The sequence below is a fragment of the Rhinoderma darwinii genome, chromosome 3, assembly GCF_050947455.1.
Source record: "Rhinoderma darwinii isolate aRhiDar2 chromosome 3, aRhiDar2.hap1, whole genome shotgun sequence".
NCBI classification, from domain to species: Eukaryota; Metazoa; Chordata; class Amphibia; order Anura; family Rhinodermatidae; genus Rhinoderma; species Rhinoderma darwinii.
The window spans coordinates 35,247,846-35,269,449 of record NC_134689.1 but is presented as its reverse complement, the minus strand read 5'-3'; the positions used below and the strand labels follow the sequence as shown (position 1 = coordinate 35,269,449).

Sequence of the window (21,604 nt, the reverse complement as noted above, 5' to 3'; positions counted from 1 at the left end):
GTTTGGATTAGTGGGGGTCCGAGCACTGAGACCCCCACTAATCGCTAGAATGAAGCAGCTGAAGCGCTCAAGTGAGTGCCGGCGGCATCTCCCTCCTGAGAGACTCCGGCACTCATTCCTGCATCGCTGTATCCTATAGGGTGCACGCTCACGCCCGGCCTCAAAAGGCCAGTACATACACATGAGGAAAATCTGTAATTAGCCCATGATCACCCTGGACTATAAAGAGTTCCCTGCCCTTTCATTCATTGCCCGTTGTTGTGTTTACCCGTGTTAGTCTTGCAAATGGTCCCTTAGTGTTATATTGTTCCCAGTGTTCCCGAACCTGTATCCCGTGCTACTGTTGTTCCTGTGCATTAGAAACACTATAAGTTTAGAAGTTGGAGTCGTGTTGTGAAACCAGTCACGGCTGCTGTGTTACACCATGCCTGGTGTCTGCTGCCAAGGTCCCATCTGACCCTAGCCATTACTACTGTCTGAATAGCTACAGGTACCCTTGTGCTTGGACTAAATAGACATTGACTTGGTACACTGTTTGGCCAGCTGCTATCCCGCTACGGCGGTACGACCCAGTGGGTCCACATACCCAAAGATCGTGACAACTATCAGCTACAGTATGTATATGTCTTATACACTATGATACATGTGCTGCCAGTATAATGGAGCTCTCTGTTAATATCTGATAATAATCCACTACGTAGGAATCTAGGCTTGCTAATAATATGTGTATCACGTGGATGATGAAGCGATCGCAAACAGCAGCTGTGCCCTTCTAAAATTCTACCCGACTACTTTTACACACAAGACATTGCATGCAGAATATTACTTATCTGTCCTTTTAAAGATGTTCTTCACAGATTCTGTTAATATAAACTGAACTCAAAAATGAAAGAGAATTCTAGTAATACGTGTAACGTTGTGTGATTCCTGTTCCAGTCAGGAGGACAACGCACAAATAATGAATGGGCAAAATGTCTTGTAGATTGCCCACCAAGTTCTTATGTAAATGAGACATGATTTCTTGTAGTATACAGTATAAATACTGACCTAAATAAATTGTGATTATAAGTATATGATAAGGGACAAACAATGGCATGAAGCACTGGTGATAGGGATGTTACAAGTAATTCATATTTTCTGTTATATCATTTCCTTTACTATATAATTCATCCTGATCCTGTTGTATTACTACAGAATAACATCTACCTATTTGCTCAATATCTTAGTACCTACTAGATGTAACTGGGAAAAGAGAAAGTGCCTGATAATAATAGTAATAGCTGTAAACATCTCATCATATATCATATAGGTTTATTTATGTTTTCATAAATTTATACTGTACCATCATTGTAATTGTCTGATATTCCAATTGCTAATATAGAAACAATACTTTCTATTGCGGTAGGTGGAATGTTCTTGAGAACAAGCTGGTTAATATTTATTTTCTACAACTAGGTTTTATTGCCTCGATACGACTTAATCTCAAAATACTTCACAACATACGGTAAAAAAAATTCTATACCAAGATGGTCATTGATCCAATATTTGCCAATAGTCTATAATTGAATACATATTATTTTTACTAATAAAATTCATTATAATTGTTACTAAGAAACCTATGTGTATGTCTGCGTAGAATATCACTTTACAGTTTTTTAATTTTATCTGATTTGTACCAAGACTAGTATAGTGCTGGAATATATTGTTATAATCCAAATATTTTCTTCTAATATTTCTATTCTTCCAAAATTTATATTCTTCTTTTTCTGCATTTGTGCTGCATTTCTCACAATTGGCCAGTAGAGGGTAGACTTGTCATCCAGACGTTTATTTCAGTAATACTGGAGATTGTGCTCATGTCAGCTCTGCGCTCTCCTCCCCCTGGCTCAGTGATTCACCCTCCCATTTTTCCTCTCACACAAAGAAGAGCTGCTGCTCCGATGAGAGTCCTGTGGATGTTATTTTCTTCGGATGGATTATATTTTTGGGAATATGGACAGATAAATTCACATCCCTCATGCAGCTTGGATTACACAGGATCTACATGACATCAAATATCAAGACAATCATTTAAGATATGGACATCAGAGGCTTTTGTCAGTGCTGGAAATGGCAAGTAGTCTGCTCCTTTCTCCTTTGTAGCTGGGGCTGGGTCTCTGGGCAGCTTCGTTATTCTATTGTTGAGGAGTCTGAGCCAGGGACATTGGTAGGAAATGTAGCTCAGGATCTGGGGATAAAACGTGCAGAGCTCTCTCAGCGCCGGATACATTTAACATCTGACAAATACCCAAAATATTTCAGTACAAATCAGGGAAATGGAGGTTTGGTTGTGAAGGACAGGATTGATAGGGAGAGTCTGTGTGGATCTAGTCCCCGCTGTTTACTGCAGTTAGAGGTTGTGGCTGAGAATCCTGTGGAGATTTTCAGTCTAGAAATAGAGATTCTGGATATTAATGATAATTCACCCACATTCTTATCTAATGATCGCATTATAGAGATCACAGAATTAGTAGCAAGTCCTGGTACTCGGTTTGCATTACAGATTGCTGAGGATTTAGATGTTGGTGTGAATGGTGTCAGTCAGTATACATTGAATACAAATCCTTATTTTTCCCTGTCTGTGAAGACTCATAAAGATGGAACGCTCATCCCTCAGCTGATACTAGAAAAGGTTTTAGATAGAGAAGAAAAACAAGAACATAATCTCATTCTCACAGCTATTGATGGAGGAGAACCAGCCAGATCAGGGACCTGCAGAATAACAATAGTTGTATTAGATATTAATGATAATCCTCCGGTCTTTAATCAGTCAATATATAAAGTCAGTATTAGAGAAAATCTACCATTAAAAACTGTCATATTAACATTGAACGCCACAGATCAGGATGACGGAGCAAATGGTGAAATTCAGTTTTCCTTTGATGATCACACATTTAAATCTGCCAAAAGATTATTTGCTTTAAATGAGCAAAATGGGGAGATTTATATTAATGGACCGGTGGATTTTGAAGAGTTACATTTTTATGAATTATCAATTATGGCCTCAGACAAAGGATTTCCCAAATTAGAGGGAAATTGCGTAGTACATGTGGAAGTGGAAGATGTCAATGATAATCCTCCAGAAATTACATTTTCTACTGTGACTAATAATATCCCAGAAAATGCACCAATAGGAGCAGTTGTTGGTTTTATTAATATAAAAGATGAAGATTCTGGAAAAAATGGAGAAATACATCTGAATATATCACCAAATGTGCCTTTTAAGATAAGATCTAATCAGAACCGTTATGCATTGGTCACAGATGGGAATCTGGATAGAGAGGAAACCTCCCAATACACTATAGAGCTGACAGCCTCTGATTTGGGGTCTCCTCCTCTATACAGTAAAACCAACGTTACCCTCAGTGTGTCAGATATTAATGATAATGCTCCAGTGTTCACACAGTCTACTTATAATGCTTTCATTACGGAGAACAGTGACCCAGGTACTCTCCTATGTACAGTATCTGCTACTGACCTAGATGAGGGGGTTAATTCTGATCTGGTCTACTCCATAGTTGAGAGTCAGATTGACGGCTCCTCTGTGTCCTCCTTTGTCTACATTCATTCTAGTGACGGGAATATATATGCTCAGCGTTCCTTTGACTATGAGCATATCCAGGTTTTACAGATCACCATAAAGGTAGAAGACTCCGGATCTCCACAGTTATCTTCCACTGTTCCCGTCTTTATCTTCATTCTGGATACAAATGACAATCCCCCCACTCTGCTGTATCCAGAGCACTCTGAAGACCTCATTGTCCAAGAGAGGATTCCAAAGTCTACAAGTGCCGGATATTTAGTGACAAAACTGTCAGCAGTGGATCTGGATTCTGGTCACAATGCCTGGTTGTTCTTCACTCTCATTGACCCCATCAATTATTCATCATTTCAAGTGTCTAAACACACAGGAGAGGTGAGAACTGTAAGAGGATTACAGGAGATGGAGAACATGGAGCAACAACTTGTCATTTCTATCAGTGATCAGGGGAATCCTCCATTATCCACCACAGTGACTGTACTTATCAGTATAGCAGATGAGGTTGTAGTGGAAAGACCGAAATCTGGAGACTTCCTGACAAAGTCCAAACCCCCATCAGATATGACTCTGTATTTAATCATTTCCCTAGTGGCCATCAGCTTAGTCTCACTTGTTACCTTCATGATATTATTGGTGAAATGTCTGAGGAAAGACAGTTATGATTATAGCAGTAGTTGCTGTTTTCTTGGTGGATCCCAATCCAAACCCTACACAGATCAGTATCAGCCAGCTCTGTACCTGAACACAGACGGAACCTTAAAATACATGGAGGTCAGGATGGTTCCTCCAGGATCCCAGGGGCAGAGTTACCAAACGAATCTACCCCCAGCCCTGGAACAACAAGATTTCAGTATTGTGCAGCCTTTACATTTTCCTCAGTTAAAGGATATATATCAAGAAGCCTCGTCTGAGGGGGATTCATTGAATGATCCAAACAATGTAAGTTATAATATTATTGTCCGATAACATATTGAGTTGCATATTGAGAATCATTAATTAATTGAGTTTTCAAACTTCAATCAAAAGGGAAATACTATCATTTTTTGACACATATGGTTTTGAAAACTTTGAGATATATTTATAGTCAATTATTATATATAAATGAAATAATTATGAACTGTAGGTAGGGGCATTACTATTAGGGGGCAGAGGTTACAATCTTCTCTGGGCCTTGGTGCCCTAGGATGCCAATAGGCCTCTCTGCCACACAGGAGCACAGCAGTATTATACATGATACATATTGATAAGCTTTGTTCCAGATTTTGTATTAAGGTCCAGGAGCTTCCAGCTTGTTCTATGATATGTCAGTTAGACAATATCTAACATAAAAGTAAAATACATTTTCATGTATAATATGTTTTGCAATTACATTTTATTGTCTGAAACCTTTATTTTATGTATAAATCGTCTGAATGGTCTTAGGATCATGATATTGCAATTTAGCTAATTATATACAGTATATTTACTTGATAACTATCAAGAGACACTTTGCTGTGAGGCTGATGTAACTACTCATATGTCTACATGTCTTTAACTAAAATAATTACTTTATTTGTTAGGCATTTTGTAGGGATGATAAGATGTTTTTATATTTTATGATTTAATAATGGATTTTAAAATATTTGATATATCAATAATTGGGATTTAGTGATATCATGCCTTCTATGGCAATGTTTGCCTGCTTTATGAGAAATTGATCATATACTGTACTGCACATATTTATTTAAGTTTTTTTAGTTGCATTATTTAACTGTATAGCAAGTAAGGGAATCTATAAAAATATATTAGGGATGTGCATAAATGTTTTCTTTTATCATGTTATTGATGTCTTGCTCAGGCATGAGAATCTGTTCAATAAAAAAAGATATAGATACTTTGAAGTTCCTACTATTGCTCTTCCAGTCTGTTAGCGGAGTATAAATTACTACTATTGTTAAAGAGGATCTGTCACTAGTTTAGTAAACGACAATCTCCTAGCTAATCTAATAGACACTGTTCCACTGATAATGATATTGAAAATTGTGTCCCAAAACGTCTATTTTTTTAAAAAAAAAGTTATGAGCTTTTTTCTTAATATGCAAATGAGCCTATACTTGACAAATGGGCGTCCACACCAGCGATTCTCCTGAGGTGGAGCTATCACACAGTCTCTGACAATTTCCTATCAGCATGAAGCTGCTTCACACAGTGTGAGAAACTCAGGCTGGAGGGAAATCGGATCACTTAAAACAGCCATATCTCAGGCTGTGGTTCTGGTCTCATATGAAAGACGAGATTCTGATCTTTCATATGACACCAGGATCGCAGTTGTAGCTGTGACACAACCGGAGGTATCACCAGTTGAAACAACCGTCGGGAATGGAAGCTGTATACTATATGATCACACAGTGTTGCTGGGCTGGGAAGAGGAGAACTGTATGACAATGATTGGACAGCATCATACAGAAAACATTACACCGCCCAGAGTGAAAATAAAGAGTAATTAACCTCTCATTTGGCAAGTATAACCAAATTAACATATTTAGAAAAATGCACAGAACTTTGCAAATAATAAACGTTTTTGAAAAAAAATCACACTGTAGTTATCACCATCATAGGGCCTATTAGATCAGTTAGAAGATAGGGAATTAACAAACTAGTGAGAGACCCTCTTTAATATTTACAGCCAAGGAGCCTGAAGTAGAAAGTTTGTTTCGGTTTTAATACTATCTACAACCATGTGTATAAAAAGGGCAATGATTTGGCATATCGCTAGAAATTTCCATAATATTAGGATAAGCGGTAGTCCAACCTTTTTGACACCGCAGATGGTGGAAGGTGACATTTCTGCAGGCGGACCCCGCCGCTCGGTTCCTCACCGTGGCTGTCGGCACTCCTGCTCTGCAGTGGTATCGGCGGTCTTTGCCCGCCGGCCTCCTGCATCCCCGGGCAGGCATGGACATCGATGTACTTCTGCTCACTGCTGCTCTCCTGCTCAAGGTCTCATAGGGTGTGTTCGCTCCCTTGCTGGTTTTTAAAGGGCCGGTGTGCGAATTCACAATCTCCCCAACCAATCCCAGAGGCCCTGTGCCTACTTAAAGCAGTCTCACTGGTCACCCGATGCGTGAGCAACTTTGATGCAACTTAGTTTGTTCCTGAGAAGGTGCCAGTCCATATCCTGCTACCAGTTACCAGTTGGTATCCCGCTATCTGCTACCAGTTTTTATTTCGCCATTTGCTACCAGTCTGAAACCTTCTATCTGCTACCAGTCTGTATCCTGTCACCTCCTACCTGATATGAGCCTGTGGCCTACTACCTGTTGGTAACCTGTATATTGCTGTATGTTTGAAGACCCGCTACTTGCTAAGAACTGTGGCCTCAGATCTACATGGACCACCTCAAGAGGTCGCGACCTGGTAGAATCCCTACAGCGAAGTCCAGATCCTCGTATGGGGGTTAAGGGGTAAATACCGGGGAGAGGATTTGGACAACACCCTTAGGTGTGGCTCAAAGTCAAACCGCTTGAGTAGCACAGTGGGTCCACAACCCGTTGGTTATTACAGAAATGTAGCTCATATTTTCTATACAGATATTTTATAATAAATACCCATTAATGGTAAAACATGGAAAGCTCTCAGAACCTTGGGCACATAGACACAGAAAATGTTTATTATGTGTTTTATGTTTTTCTATTTCTTTTTCATATCTAATATAGTGGTTACATATTATAAACCCTTTTCCCTTTGCTTAAACTCAGTCAGTACTAGCTGAAATATATATTTGTCTTACTCACTTAGATACGTGTGCAGCCAGAATCATGGAGCCCTCTGGTGATATCTGATTATCAACCAATACAGAGGAATCTAGGTCTGCTAATAATATGTGCATCAGGCAGATGATAAAGTGATCATAAATAACAATTGTGCCTTTTATACTTCTGCCCTATGACTTTGACACACCAGACATTGCATACAGTATATCAGTACTTTTAAAGAGGTTCTTCACAAATTCAGTAACACCTGGAACATTGTGTGGTTCCTATTCCAAGTGAGGAGGACGTGAAGAAACAATTAATGGGCAAAAGACCTTCTAGTTTTCCCACCAAGTTCTTATGACATGGTTTCTTATATACAGTATAAATGCTGGCCTAAATAAGTGGTGATTACAGGAATAAAGGGCATGCAATGGCATGAAGCACTGGTGATGGGGATATAATAGTATGTTCACACGTACAAAAAGAAGTGGCTGAAAATTACAGAGCTGTTTTCAAGGGAGGACACCCTCTGATTTCAAGGCGTTTTTTGAAGCTGAAAATAAATATTGTTTTCATTTGAAGCTTCTTTTGAGGGGTTATTTAAGGCGTTTTTTGAGTGGTTTTTTATACTCTGTGGGTATCTTCACATGCAAAGTAAAAAACGGCTGAAAATTACAGAGCTGTTTTCAAGGGAAGACAGCCTCCGATTTTCAGCCATTTTTGTAGCCGAAAACAGGGGTTTTTTTTCGGCGTTTTTAGAGCCATTCTTGGAGCTGTTTTTCAATTGACCCAATGAAAATCAGCTCCAAAAACGCCTCAAGAAGTGACATGCTATTTCTTTTTACGAGGTTTCTTTTTATGAGGATTTTTTTTAATTCAGCAGCGAAAAAATACACCTCATGCGAAAAGCACAGAGTATTTTCCATTGAAATCAATGGGTAACTGTTTGTAGGCTTATTTCAAGTGTATTTTGGAGTGTAAAACAAGGCTTTTCTGCTCCAAAATCAGCCTTAAAATATGCTGTGTGAGCATACCCTTAAGTGGGGCAGCATAGAATAACAACCTGTTTGCTCAATATCTTGGTACCTACTAGATGTGGATGAAATAAAGAGAAAGTGGCTGATAATAATTGAAATAGTTCTTAACATCTCATTATATATCAGATAGGCTGTTTTCATCAATTTATAATATTCATTCATTGTAATAATCTGATATTCCAATTGCTAATATAGAAACAATACTTTCTATTGAGACAGGTGGAATGTTCTTGAGAACAACCGGTTTCATATTTCTTTGCTAATATTAGGATTTATTGCCTCTCTTCTTTTATACATAGCTGTAATCTTTATGCCGATATTAAATGTATATCATATCTAAATGCTGTGTGGAGAGTGGGAGTGTATCTTCATAATCTCAAAATACTTTACAACATAAAATTCCATACCAAGATTGTCAGTGATCCAATATATTATTTTTACCTTTTTAAAATTATATTATAATTGTTACTAAGAAACCTGTGTGTATGTCTGTGTAAAATAAAAGTTTATAATTTTTTATTTATTTATATTGTAGCAAAACTAGCATAGCACTGGAATATATTGTTATAATCCAAATCTATTAATCCACTAGTTCTATTCTCCTTTTTTGTTTTGCTAATCTGCTGCATTTCTCACTATTGGCCAGTAGAGGGTAGACTTGTCATCCAAACGTTTATTTCAGTAATACTGGAGATTGTGCTCATGTCAGCTCTGCTCTCTCCTCCCCCTGGCTCAGTGATTCACCCTCCCATTTTTCCTCTCACACAAAGAAGCGCTGCTGCTCCGATGAGAGTCCTCTGGATGTTATTTTCTTCAGATGGATTATTTTCTTGGGAACATGGACAGATAAATTCACATCCCTCATGCAGCTTGGATTACACAGGATCTACATGACATCAAATATCAAGACAATCATTTAAGATATGGACATCAGAGGCTTTTGTCAGTGTTGGAAATGGCAAGTAGTCTGCTCCTTTCTCCTTTGTAGCTGGGGCTGGGTCTCTGGGCAGCTTCGTTATTCTATTGTTGAGGAGTCTGAGCCAGGGACATTGGTAGGAAATGTAGCTCAGGATCTGGGGATAAAACGTGCAGAGCTCTCTCAGCGCCGGATACATTTAACATCTGAAAAATACCCAAAATATTTCACTATAAATAAGGGAAATGGAGGGTTGGTTGTGAAGGACAGGATTGATAGGGAGAGTCTGTGTGGATCTAGTCCCCGCTGTTTACTGCAGTTAGAGGTTGTGGCTGAGAATCCTGTGGAGCTTTTCAGTCTAGAAATAGAGATTCTGGATATTAATGATAATTCTCCCACTTTCTCATCTAATGATCGCATTATAGAGATCACAGAAATATTTGCAGGTCCTGGTGCTCGGTTTGCATTAGAGATTGCTGAGGATTTAGATGTTGGTGTGAATGGTGTCAGTCAGTATACATTGAATACAAATCCTTATTTTTCCCTGTCTGTAAAGAATCGTAAGGATGGAACGCTCATCCCTCAGCTGATACTAGAAAAGGTTTTAGATAGAGAAGAAAAACAAGAACATAATCTCATTCTCACAGCTATTGATGGAGGAGAACCAGCCAGATCAGGGACCTGCAGAATAACAATAGTTGTATTAGATATTAATGATAATCCTCCAGTCTTTAATCAGTCAATATATAAAGTCAGTATTAGGGAAAATCTACCATTGAAATCTGTCATATTTATTTTAAATGCCACTGATTATGATAATGGAGTAAACGGGGAACTTGAGTACTTCTTTGATGATCACACCTCTAAATTTGCTAGAAAATTCTTTGCTTTAAATGAAAGAAGTGGAGAGATTTATATTAATGGACTTGTAGATTTTGAGGAACAGAGCTTTTATGAATTATCTATTAAGGCTGTAGACAAAGGACTTCCAAAATTAGAAGGAAACTGCATAGTTCAAGTGGAAATAGAAGATGTGAATGATAATCCCCCAGAAATTACATTTTCTTCAGTGACTAATAATATTCCAGAAAATGCACCATCTGGGGATGTTGTAGGATTTATTAATGTGAGAGACAAGGATTCTGGGAAAAATGGAGAAATGAAACTGGACTTATCACCAAATTTGCCTTTTAAAATTAGACCCCTTAAAAACCGTTATGCATTGGTCACAGATGGGAATCTGGATAGAGAGGAAACCTCCCAATACACTATAGAGCTGACAGCCTCTGATTTGGGGTCTCCTCCTCTATACAGTAAAACCAGCGTTACCCTCAGTGTGTCAGATATTAATGATAATGCTCCAGTGTTCACACAGTCTACTTATAATGCTTTCATTACGGAGAACAGTGACCCAGGTACTCTCCTATGTACAGTATCTGCTACTGACCTAGATGAGGGGGTTAATTCTGATCTGCTCTACTCCATAGTTGAGAGTCAGATTGACGGCTCCTCTGTATCCTCCTTTGTCTACATTCATTCTAGTGATGGGAATATATATGCTCAGCGTTCCTTTGACTATGAGCATATCCAGGTTTTACAGATCACCATAAAGGTAGAAGACTCCGGATCTCCACAGTTATCTTCCACTGTTCCCGTCTTTATCTTCATTCTGGATACAAATGACAATCCCCCCACTCTGCTGTATCCAGAGCACTCTGAAGACCTCATTGTCCAAGAGAGGATTCCAAAGTCTACAAGTGCCGGATATTTAGTGACAAAACTGTCAGCAGTGGATCTGGACTCTGGTCACAATGCCTGGTTGTTCTTCACTCTCATTGACCCCATCAATTATTCATCGTTTCAAGTGTCTAAACACACAGGAGAGGTGAGAACTGTAAGAGGATTACAGGAGATGGAGAACATGGAGCAACAACTTGTCATTTCTATCAGTGATCAGGGGAATCCTCCATTATCCACCACAGTGACTGTACTTGTCAGTATAGCAGATGAGGTTGTAGTGGAAAGACCGAAATCTGGAGACTTCCTGACCAATTCCAAACCCCCATCAGATATGACTCTGTATTTAATCATTTCCCTAGTGGCCATCAGCTTAGTCTCACTTGTTACCTTCATGATATTATTGGTGAAATGTCTGAGGAAAGACAGTTATGATTATAGCAGTAGTTGCTGTTTTCTTGGTGGATCCCAATCCAAACCCTACACAGATCAGTATCAGCCAGCTCTGTACCTGAACACAGACGGAACCTTAAAATACATGGAGGTCAGGATGGTTCCTCCAGGATCCCAGGGGCAGAATTACCAAACGAATCTACCCCCAGCCCTGGAACAACAAGATTTCAGTATTGTGCAGCCTTTACATTTTCCTCAGTTAAAGGATATATATCAAGAAGCCGCATCTGAGGGGGATTCATTGAATGATCCAAACAATGTAAGTTATAATATTATTGTGTTATAACATATTGACTAGTTTAAGTGAGAAATCTGAAATGGAAGTGAAATTCTAAGATTTGTTTTTTTATACTTACTGCTTCAGCTACATCTGTGAGAGTTTTTTTAATATTAAATGGTCAATAAAAAAAAATAATAGCCTTTTGCAGGCACATAACTATTGGGGTTAAGAGGTTGTAGTTGCATTCAGCCACTGCAGTTGCACAACAATACTAAATATTTGACATTATTGTTGATAGGTCTGACAGATTTTGCATTAGGACCCAGAAGCGTTAAGTTCTGTCACTGTTAGTTCGACAATATGTAGCATAAATAGTAAAAGTAAGTTAAGTAAACTATATATTAAAGTGCATATATTTTGCAATTACTTTTTATTGTCTGGAACCTTAAACATTGTTTACTGTTCAAATCTCAAGATTAGTCTTCGTGGACTTTTTTTACATTTTTTAACTGATTATTTATACTTTTCAAAATGTACAAAGACATTCCTCGAAATTATTGAGTTTGTGTGTTTCAGTAATACCTATTGCAAACTGATACATACAATTGAGTACTCTGCCATGCCATCTTCATAGACAAACATAACCAGTATGGGTCTTACTTTAGAGCTCAGTGACTTTAAACATGGCACTATTATAGGATGCACTGCAGCAATTTTTGCTATATCAGCAGCAATATTTAAGAAGTGTCATTTATTTCTTACCAGCTCAGTTGCATCCATGTATTTTGAGTTATTTTATTAGGGGCAACTGTATCTCTTGATCCCAGGCTGACCACCAAAATAAAGCATGCTCTCATGTGTAGTCAGGAAGTCACTCTCGCCTATGCGGCTGACTTCTTGTGAAGTACAGGATTACATAATCACATATCAAATCCCTCCTGGAATCTCTAGGACCCCTCTCCTCCCCACCCAGCTACACCCTCCTTGTTTTTTTGTGTGTTTCATGCATATAGTGCTGCTGATGAGATCATTTCTCCCTTATCTAAGAGATCATGGCTGAAGTAATATAAGCTGATAAGCTGCAGAGTTATAAAACTACCCTGACTCACATTGACTGTATATACTATCTTTGAGTGCTGAGTGCAGAATCTGCAGTCTATATCTATGAGATGTTGTGTAAAAACTGACATGGCAAAACCTTATCACAAGCAGAAGGCAGAGTAGACAGGCTGAAGCTTCATCACATAGAATACACTGAGTCTCTGCAGTGTGAGGACAGAAGTTCTAAGTCACTGAAAAGTCAGAGGCATGATGGAAAATGTAGGCTGCATTAGTGGAACCATATCAGAGGGGAAGAAGGAAACAAGATGGCCGACAACCCATAAATGGCACATTAACTAAAACAGGTATACACAGGGCACACACAAGAAAGTTTACATTATTCTTTAATAATAGCCTATGCTGCACTATATAGGCAAAAAAATAAATTGTTGGAGTGCTTCATTAACGCATGCTTTAAGAACATTACCTACCGGAATGTATAGTATGTACTGTTTGGGGGAGATGGAATAATAGCCTGAGGCTGTTTTTCAGGGTTTGGTGCCTTATTTTCAGTAAAGGGTAATGTTAACCCCTTCCCATCGCAGACATTTTTCGTATTTTTATTAAATTTTTTCCTGCCGACCTTCCGAAGCAATAACTTATTTATTTTTCCAATGATATAGCCCTATGAGGGCTTGATTTATGTTTGCTGAGGTGGACAATGAAAAAAAAAACAGCGATTCCTCCATTGATTTTTGGGCCTTCGTTTTACAGTGTTCACCGTGCAATTTGGACAATACAAATATATGTATATTCTTCAAACTTTACTACTTTTACAAAGAAAAAATTAATTGTAAAAAAATTTAATTTATTTTGTGTCACCAGATTCTTAGAGCCATAACTTTTTATTTTTCTGTCGAAGGAGCAGTATGAGGGCCTAATTTTTTCCGGGACGAGCTGTAGTTTTTAATGGTGCAATTTTGGGGTACATGCAAGTTTTTGGTCACTTTTTATTCAGTTTTTTTGTGGGAGATGAGGTGACCAAAAAACAGCAATTCTGAGGTTCTGAATATATTTGTTATGGCGTTTACTGTGTGCATTAAATAATGTTATATTGTAATAGTTCAGACTTTTACGAACGCGGTGATACCAATTATGTTTATTATTATTTTTCTCCTAGGGGACTTGAAGCTGCAATCATTGGAACGCTTGCACTATATACCGCAATACTAATGTATTGCAGTATATTGTTTGTCTTATGGGCTCCTATTAGTCCCTGCCAGGGGCAGGGCTTAATAGGAGTACAAAGATGGCAAAACTGGGGGCCTTCATTAGGCCCCCAGGCTGCCATGTCAACCATCGGCACCCCGCTGATGGGCTGTCAGAGGGGGTCGCCCCCCTCTTTCTAACGGTTTAAATGCCATTGTTGTAATTGACCGCGAGATCTAAGAGGTACAGTGAAGTGTCGGCTGTAACATACAGCCGACACCCACATTGTATAACGCACAGTCAGCCCGTGAGTCACACATCGGGAAGAAGTTAATGCTACAGCATACAAATACATTTTGGACGCTTGTATGCTTCCAACTTTGTGGGAACAGTTTGGGATTTGGCCATTTTCTGTTTCAGCATGACTGTGTCCCAGTGCACAAAGCAAGGTCCATAAAAGCATGGTTGGGGGAGTTTGGTGTGGGAAAAATTAAGGTTACGGCACAGAGCCCTGACCTCAACCCCAATAAATACCTTTTGGAGGAATTGGAATGCTGATTGCAAGCTAGACCTTCTTGTCCAACATCAGTGTCTGACATCACAAATGTTCTTCTGGATGAAAGGACACAAATTTCCACAGACACACTCCAAAATCTTGTAGAAAATCTTCCCAAAAGAGTGGAAGCTATTATTGCTGCATATGGTTTTGAAATGGGATGTCCAGCAAGCTTTATATTTTTGCCCTGTTAGTGTGTAATTGCTGTTTAGTGTTTTCTTATAATGTTTTACTGCTAACAAATTGATAACCACAAGAATGGTATACAATTGTTGATAAGCCTTGTTACATGTTTTGTATTAAGGGCCAGGCTGTTCTAGTTTGGTCTCTGTCAGTTAGACAATATCTATCACAAGAGAAAAAAGTAAAATACATTTTCAAGTATAATATATTTTGTAATTAAATTTTATTGTCTGAACTCCTTAACATTATCAACAGTATAAATCTTAAAAATAGTCTTATGGACTAGAGAGATAGATAGATAGATAGATAGATAGATAGATAGATAGATAGATAGATAGATAGATAGATAGATAGATAGATAGATAGATAGATAGATAGATAGATAGATAGATAGTATTTTGATATGCTTATATATAATTGCTCTTTAGAGTTTTCAGTTTTTTTCTGCTTTACAAATTGATAGCCACGATCAAGAGATCTGTTGAGTTGTATCTAATCATACTTATAATTTACATAATTTTACATAATTTATTATATAATAATGGGTTTTATACATTTGGTCAATGATTGGGATTCAGTAATACAATATAGTACCTTCCTCTAAGGCTGTGTCTGCCTGATTCATAAAAAAATAGATTTTATACACTGCCGTAATTTATTTTCATTTTAGTATATTTATTGTAGAACAAAACCTGTGCAATAAGGATGTGCATAAATATAAGATCCCTCAAATGCTATTTTGAACATTCTTACTTAAGCAGCAGGAACATACAATGATAAAGAGAAGGGATATAGATACTTTCAAGTTCATGCCATTGATCCCTGCAAATCCTAATAAAAAACAAAAGGGGCAAAAGCCCTTTTGGCTTTTTCTCTGCATATTGGTGCTCCCAGCTACCCGCTGTGCAGGGAACTGCAACTCAGCTCCATTCAAGTGAAAGAGGCTGTGCAGCAATTCCTTGCATAGTGTCGAGCATTGCTGTGTTCCACTGGGCACTGGGGCCCCATTATTCTGGGAATGGTGGGGCTTTCAGCAGTCAGATCCCCACCAATTAACCTATCAGGATGCTGTCACTTGTAAGAGTGCAGAAAACCCTTTAGTGTTTCAACATACTATAGATTATAAGAGCCAGTCTCTAAAATGGTTGCCAACTAAGGACGAGCATTATCATCCTGCTGATTGCGTGGCGGTGCGATCAGGAGCTAGGCAATAGTTGTAATACACAGCCGCATCCCCGCTATAGCAGCACACATCAGAGAAACCTCTCATCTCCGCCGTTAATCTCTTGAATGCTGAAATTAATACTGATCGTGGCATTCAAAGGGAAGGAGTGAGGGACCCCTCTGATTGCGTCACAGGAAATCCCTGTGATGCAATCGAGGCCCATTCCTTGTATGGACAAACAGCCCAGGGTCTATTAAAGGACCCGAGGGCTGTCTGACCATATTTCCTGTTGTTAAGGCATACTTAGGTAAAGGGTTGCACGATGCATTAAAATATTGATACTATTTCGATGCCATGCACCTTTAAACGGTTCAATACCGTTAATTCATGTATTTCGATACTAAGCTGTGTGGCCGCACAGCTTAGTATTGTAACACATGAATGTAGTTAGACTGTTGCTGTGTCTGTGTAATACAGCCATTGCCTTGCTCCTGACAAGTGTGCGCGTGCATTTAGCATGAGGTGATACAACCTGCGCTGCACTAATGAATGCCGGCACTGAAGACAGAACATGCCGGGCGCACTGCAAAACACCCCCATGCTCCATGTCTTCAGTGCCTGCGCTGCCGCTCATTAACGCAGCGCGGACCGCATCACCTCATGCTGACCGCGCGACACTTGGTGACCTCATGCTGACCGGCTCAGATTAGAGAAACTGATTTCCGCCGCTATTCCCTTGAATGCTGCGATCAAAGCTGACTGCAGCGTTCAAGGGGAAAATGAGAAGGGGTGTGCCCTTTCGATCACCTCACAGGGAATCCCTGTGACACTATCCAGGGACATACCATATATGGGCAGACAGCCCAGGGTTAATTGAAGGACCCCAGGGCTGTCTGACCATATTTCCTGTTGTTACGGCATACTTAGGTATGTCCTAACAACTGCCTGTGTACCGTCAGTACACAGGCTATTGTACTGGTATATAGATATATGGCAGTACATTATAGTTTAAAAAAATCCAAATTAAAAATCCCCCATATAGGATTTTAAAAAAAGTTAAATGAATTAAAAACAAAACTAATGTTAAATATAAAAAAGTAGTAAAATAAATACACACAAATGCACAATACTTTGTACAATGAATAAACTTTATTAAATATAAGTTCCAAAACATAAAATAATATATACATATTTGTTAATGTCACGACTGTAACAATCTGCACAATTAATTTATAGCATCATTTAAAATGATCGGTGTAAGCAGTTAAAAAAAAATGCAGCGGAACTGCTTTTGTTCAGCATTCTTGCCAAAATAAAAATGAATATAAATCAATAGCTAATGTATATATACCAAAAAATGTAAACTACATAAAACACAACTCGTCCCACATAAAACAGAGTCTCATACAGCTGCGTCGAACAAAAAATAAAAAAAACTTATGATTGCCAGGATGCAAAGTGTAAAATAAAGAAATTGTGTCCTCAAGGATAAAATTGTCCTGGTCCTTAGGGGGTAAAATAATACAGTTGTTTACTTTGGATAACTCCTGTCCTGGTACTTAGACATTTTCCACGTTTGAGATATGACTCGTAATAATGAAGGGTTGAACTTTTCTATACTTTATGAGGATGATGATCATGATGAGTGTAGTAGTTTTACCCGCTGCTTGGAAACTGTGTAGGTGCTATTCTTGCTTCCTGAATGTATAGCAGAATCTGGTATTTCTCCAATGCGAAGACGTGACATAAACTCCTATGTAATAACATGGGCCATTTATGATAGGTAGTAGCTTTAGATTGTTATATGACAAAATAATGGGACATGATTCCAATAATGGTAACATCTATTTGCATAATAAGAAATGTAGAAAATATTTTCTATATGGATATTTTATAATAAATACCCATCAATGGTGGAACATGAAAATGTCTCAGAAGCCTGGACATATAGAGACACAGGAAAGGTTTAATATGTGTTTTATGGTTTTGTATTTCTTTTGCATTTCTAAGATTTTTGTTATCTATTACAAGCCTTTTCGCTGTTGCTTTATCTATGTTGGTACCAGCTGTATATTTGTCTTATACAATGTGATCCATGTAAAGCCAGAATTATGGAGCTCTCTGGTGATATCTGATTATAAACCAGGAATCTGGGCCTGCTAATAATATATGCATCAGGTGGATGATGATCACAAATAGCAACGGTGCCTTAAACTTCTATACAACCTCTTTGAGTGATATGTATTATATTAGTTATTTGTCAATTTGAAGAAGTTCTTTACTTTTATTTTTTATTTCTACAGAGTGATCTTTATTGTCTGTATCTTTATAACATAAGACATATATTTATACCATATACACCAAAACATTTCTTGACTTATGATCTTTAATCCGTTGTATCCAAATAGCTATAAATAAATAAATGCATATATGTATTTTCTATTATAAAAACAATAATTTACCATTAATACATTTATAATATGTAAAGATGTTGGTAGTTTTATAAATTTTGTAAGTTTGCATAAGAGCACTCTGTGTGTGAGTATAACAGCATTTTACACTATATTTATGGTTTTATTTCACATCTAATTTGTATCATCTAATGTATATAGTACTGGGATATATACATAAAGATCAAGACTAAAGTGAATTCTTTAAACTTTTCTATCTTTTCTGTTCTGCTTAATTGCTGCATTGCTCACTATTGGCCAGTAGAGGGTAGACTTGTCTTTCAGATGTTTATTTCAGTAATACTGGAGATTGTGCTCATGTCAGCTCTGCGCTCTCCTCCCCCTGGCTCAGTGATTCACCCTCCCATTTTTCCTCTCACACAAAGAAGAGCTGCTGCTCCGATGAGAGTCCTGTGGATGTTATTTTCTTCAGATGGATTATTTTCTTGGGAACATGGACAGATAAATTCACATCCCTCATGCAGTTTGGATTACACAGGATCTACATGACATCAAATATCAAGACAATCATTTAAGATATGGACATCAGAGGCTTTTGTCAGTGCTGGAAATGGCAAGTAGTCTGCTCCTTTCTCCTTTGTAGCTGGGGCTGGGTCTCTGGGCAGCTTCGTTATTCTATTGTTGAGGAGTCTGAGCCAGGGACATTGGTAGGAAATGTAGCTCAGGATCTGGGGATAAAACGTGCAGAGATCTCTCAGCGCAGGATACATTTAACATCTGAAAAATACCCAAAATATTTCAGTATAAATCAGGGAAATGGAGGGTTGCTTGTGAAGGACAGGATTGATAGGGAGAGTCTGTGTGGATCTAGTCCCCGCTGTTTACTGCAGTTAGAGGTTGTGGCTGAGAATCCTGTGGAGCTTTTCAGTCTAGAAATAGAGATTCTGGATATTAATGATAATTCTCCCACATTCTTACCTAATAACCATATTATTGAGATCACAGAATTATTAGCACGTCCTGGCACTCGGTTTGCATTAGAGATTGCTGAGGATTCAGATGTTGGTGTGAATGGTGTCAGTCAGTATACATTGAATACAAATCCTTATTTTTCCCTGTCTGTGAAGACTCATAAAGATGGAACGCTCATCCCTCAGCTGATACTAGAAAAGGTTTTAGATAGAGAAGAAAAACAAGAACATAATCTCATTCTCACAGCTATTGATGGAGGAGAACCAGCCAGATCAGGGACCTGCAGAATAACAATAGTTGTATTAGATATTAATGATAATCCTCCGGTCTTTAATCAGTCAATATATAAAGTCAGTATTAGAGAAAATCTCCCATTGAAAACTGTCATATTAACATTGAACGCCACAGATCAGGATGACGGAGCAAATGGTGAAATTCAGTTTTCCTTTGATGGTCACACATTTAAATCTGCCAAAAGGTTATTTGCTTTGAATGAGCAAAATGGGGAGGTTTATATTAATGGACCGGTGGATTTTGAAGCGTTAAATTTTTATGAATTATCAATTACGGCCTCAGACAAAGGAATTCCTAAACTAGAGGGGAACTGCATAGTACATGTGGAAGTTGAAGATGTCAATGATAATCCTCCAGAAATTACGTTTTCTACTGTAACTAATAATATCCCAGAAAATGTACCAATAGGAGAAGTTGTTGGTTTTATTAATATAAAAGACGAAGATTCTGGAAAAAATGGAGAAATACATCTGAATATATCACCAAATGTGCCTTTTAAGATAAGATCTAATCAGAACCGTTATGCATTGGTCACAGATGGGAATCTGGATAGAGAGGAAACCTCCCAATACACTATAGAGCTGACAGCCTCTGATTTGGGGTCTCCTCCTCTATACAGTAAAACCAGCGTTACCCTCAGTGTGTCAGATATTAATGATAATGCTCCAGTGTTCACACAGTCTACTTATAATGCTTTCATTACGGAGAACAGTGACCCAGGTACTCTCCTGTGTACAGTATCTGCTACTGACCTAGATGAGGGGGTTAATTCTGAGCTGGTCTACTCCATAGTTGAGAGTCAGATTGACGGCTCCTCTGTGTCCTCCTTTGTCTACATTCATTCTAGTGATGGGAATATATATGGTCAGCGTTCCTTTGACTATGAGCATATCCAGGTTTTACAGATCACCATAAAGGTAGAAGACTCCGGATCTCCACAGTTATCTTCCACTGTTCCCGTCTTTATCTTTATTCTGGATACAAATGACAATCCCCCCACTCTGCTGTATCCAGAGCACTCTGAAGACCTCATTGTCCAAGAGAGGATTCCAAAGTCTACAAGTGCCGGATATTTAGTGACAAAACTGTCAGCAGTGGATCTGGACTCTGGTCACAATGCCTGGTTGTTCTTCACTCTCATTGACCCCATCAATTATTCATCGTTTCAAGTGTCTAAACACACAGGAGAGGTGAGAACTGTAAGAGGATTACAGGAGACGGAGAACATGGAGCAACAACTTGTCATTTCTATCAGTGATCAGGGGAATCCTCCATTATCCACCACAGTGACTGTACTTGTCAATATAGCAGATGAGGTTGTAGTGGAAAGACCGAAATCTGGAGACTTCCTGACCAATTCCAAACCCCCATCAGATATGACTCTGTATTTAATCATTTCCCTAGTGGCCATCAGCTTAGTCTCACTTGTTACCTTCATGATATTATTGGTGAAATGTCTTAGGAAAGACAGTTATGATTATAGCAGTAGTTGCTGTTTTCTTGGTGGATCCCAATCCAAACCCTACACAGATCAGTATCAGCCAGCTCTGTACCTGAACACAGACGGAACCTTAAAATACATGGAGGTCAGGATGGTTCCTCCAGGATCCCAGGGGCAGAGTTACCAAACGAATCTACCCCCAGCCCTGGAACAACAAGATTTCAGTATTGTGCAGCCTTTACATTATCCTCAGTTAAAGGATATATATCAAGAAGCCTCGTCTGAGGGGGATTCATCGAATGATCCAAACAATGTAAGTTATAATATTTTTGTGTGATAACATATTGGAATTTTAAGCAGTAATTAGTTAAGTTGTCAAACTTGAATCAAAAGGGAAATTCTTAAATTTTTTGACACATATGGTTTTTACAGCTTTGAGATATATTTATAGAAACTTGTTATATATATAAATGAAATAATTATAGGCAGGGGCATTACTATTGGGGGGCAAAAGTTACAATCTTTCCTGGATTTTTACACCTTAGTAGGTCAATAGGCCTTTCTACCACATAGGAGAACAGCAATATTATTCCTGATACATATTGATAAGCTTTGTTCCAGATTTTGTATAAAGGTCCAGGATCTTCTAGTTTAT

At 38.3% G+C, this 21,604-nt stretch overlaps 3 protein-coding genes across 3 annotated transcripts; all 3 read left to right on the top strand.

Moving 5' to 3' along the window:
* The first annotated feature begins 1,907 nt into the window (after positions 1-1,907).
* LOC142750346 (protocadherin gamma-C5-like) lies at positions 1,908-4,546 on the top strand. Its single transcript, XM_075859345.1, has one exon. The coding sequence runs from the start codon at positions 2,078-2,080 to the stop codon at positions 4,544-4,546; it is 2,469 nt and encodes an 822-aa protein (XP_075715460.1). The 5' UTR covers positions 1,908-2,077.
* A 4,728-nt stretch (positions 4,547-9,274) lies between these two features.
* LOC142750345 (protocadherin gamma-C5-like) lies at positions 9,275-11,743 on the top strand. Its single transcript, XM_075859344.1, has one exon. It carries the CDS (start codon positions 9,275-9,277, stop codon positions 11,741-11,743), a length of 2,469 nt encoding a protein of 822 aa, XP_075715459.1.
* A 6,923-nt stretch (positions 11,744-18,666) lies between these two features.
* LOC142750344 (protocadherin gamma-C5-like) lies at positions 18,667-21,286 on the top strand. Its single transcript, XM_075859343.1, has one exon. The coding sequence runs from the start codon at positions 18,821-18,823 to the stop codon at positions 21,284-21,286; it is 2,466 nt and encodes an 821-aa protein (XP_075715458.1). The 5' UTR covers positions 18,667-18,820.
* Positions 21,287-21,604: the final 318 nt, after the last annotated feature.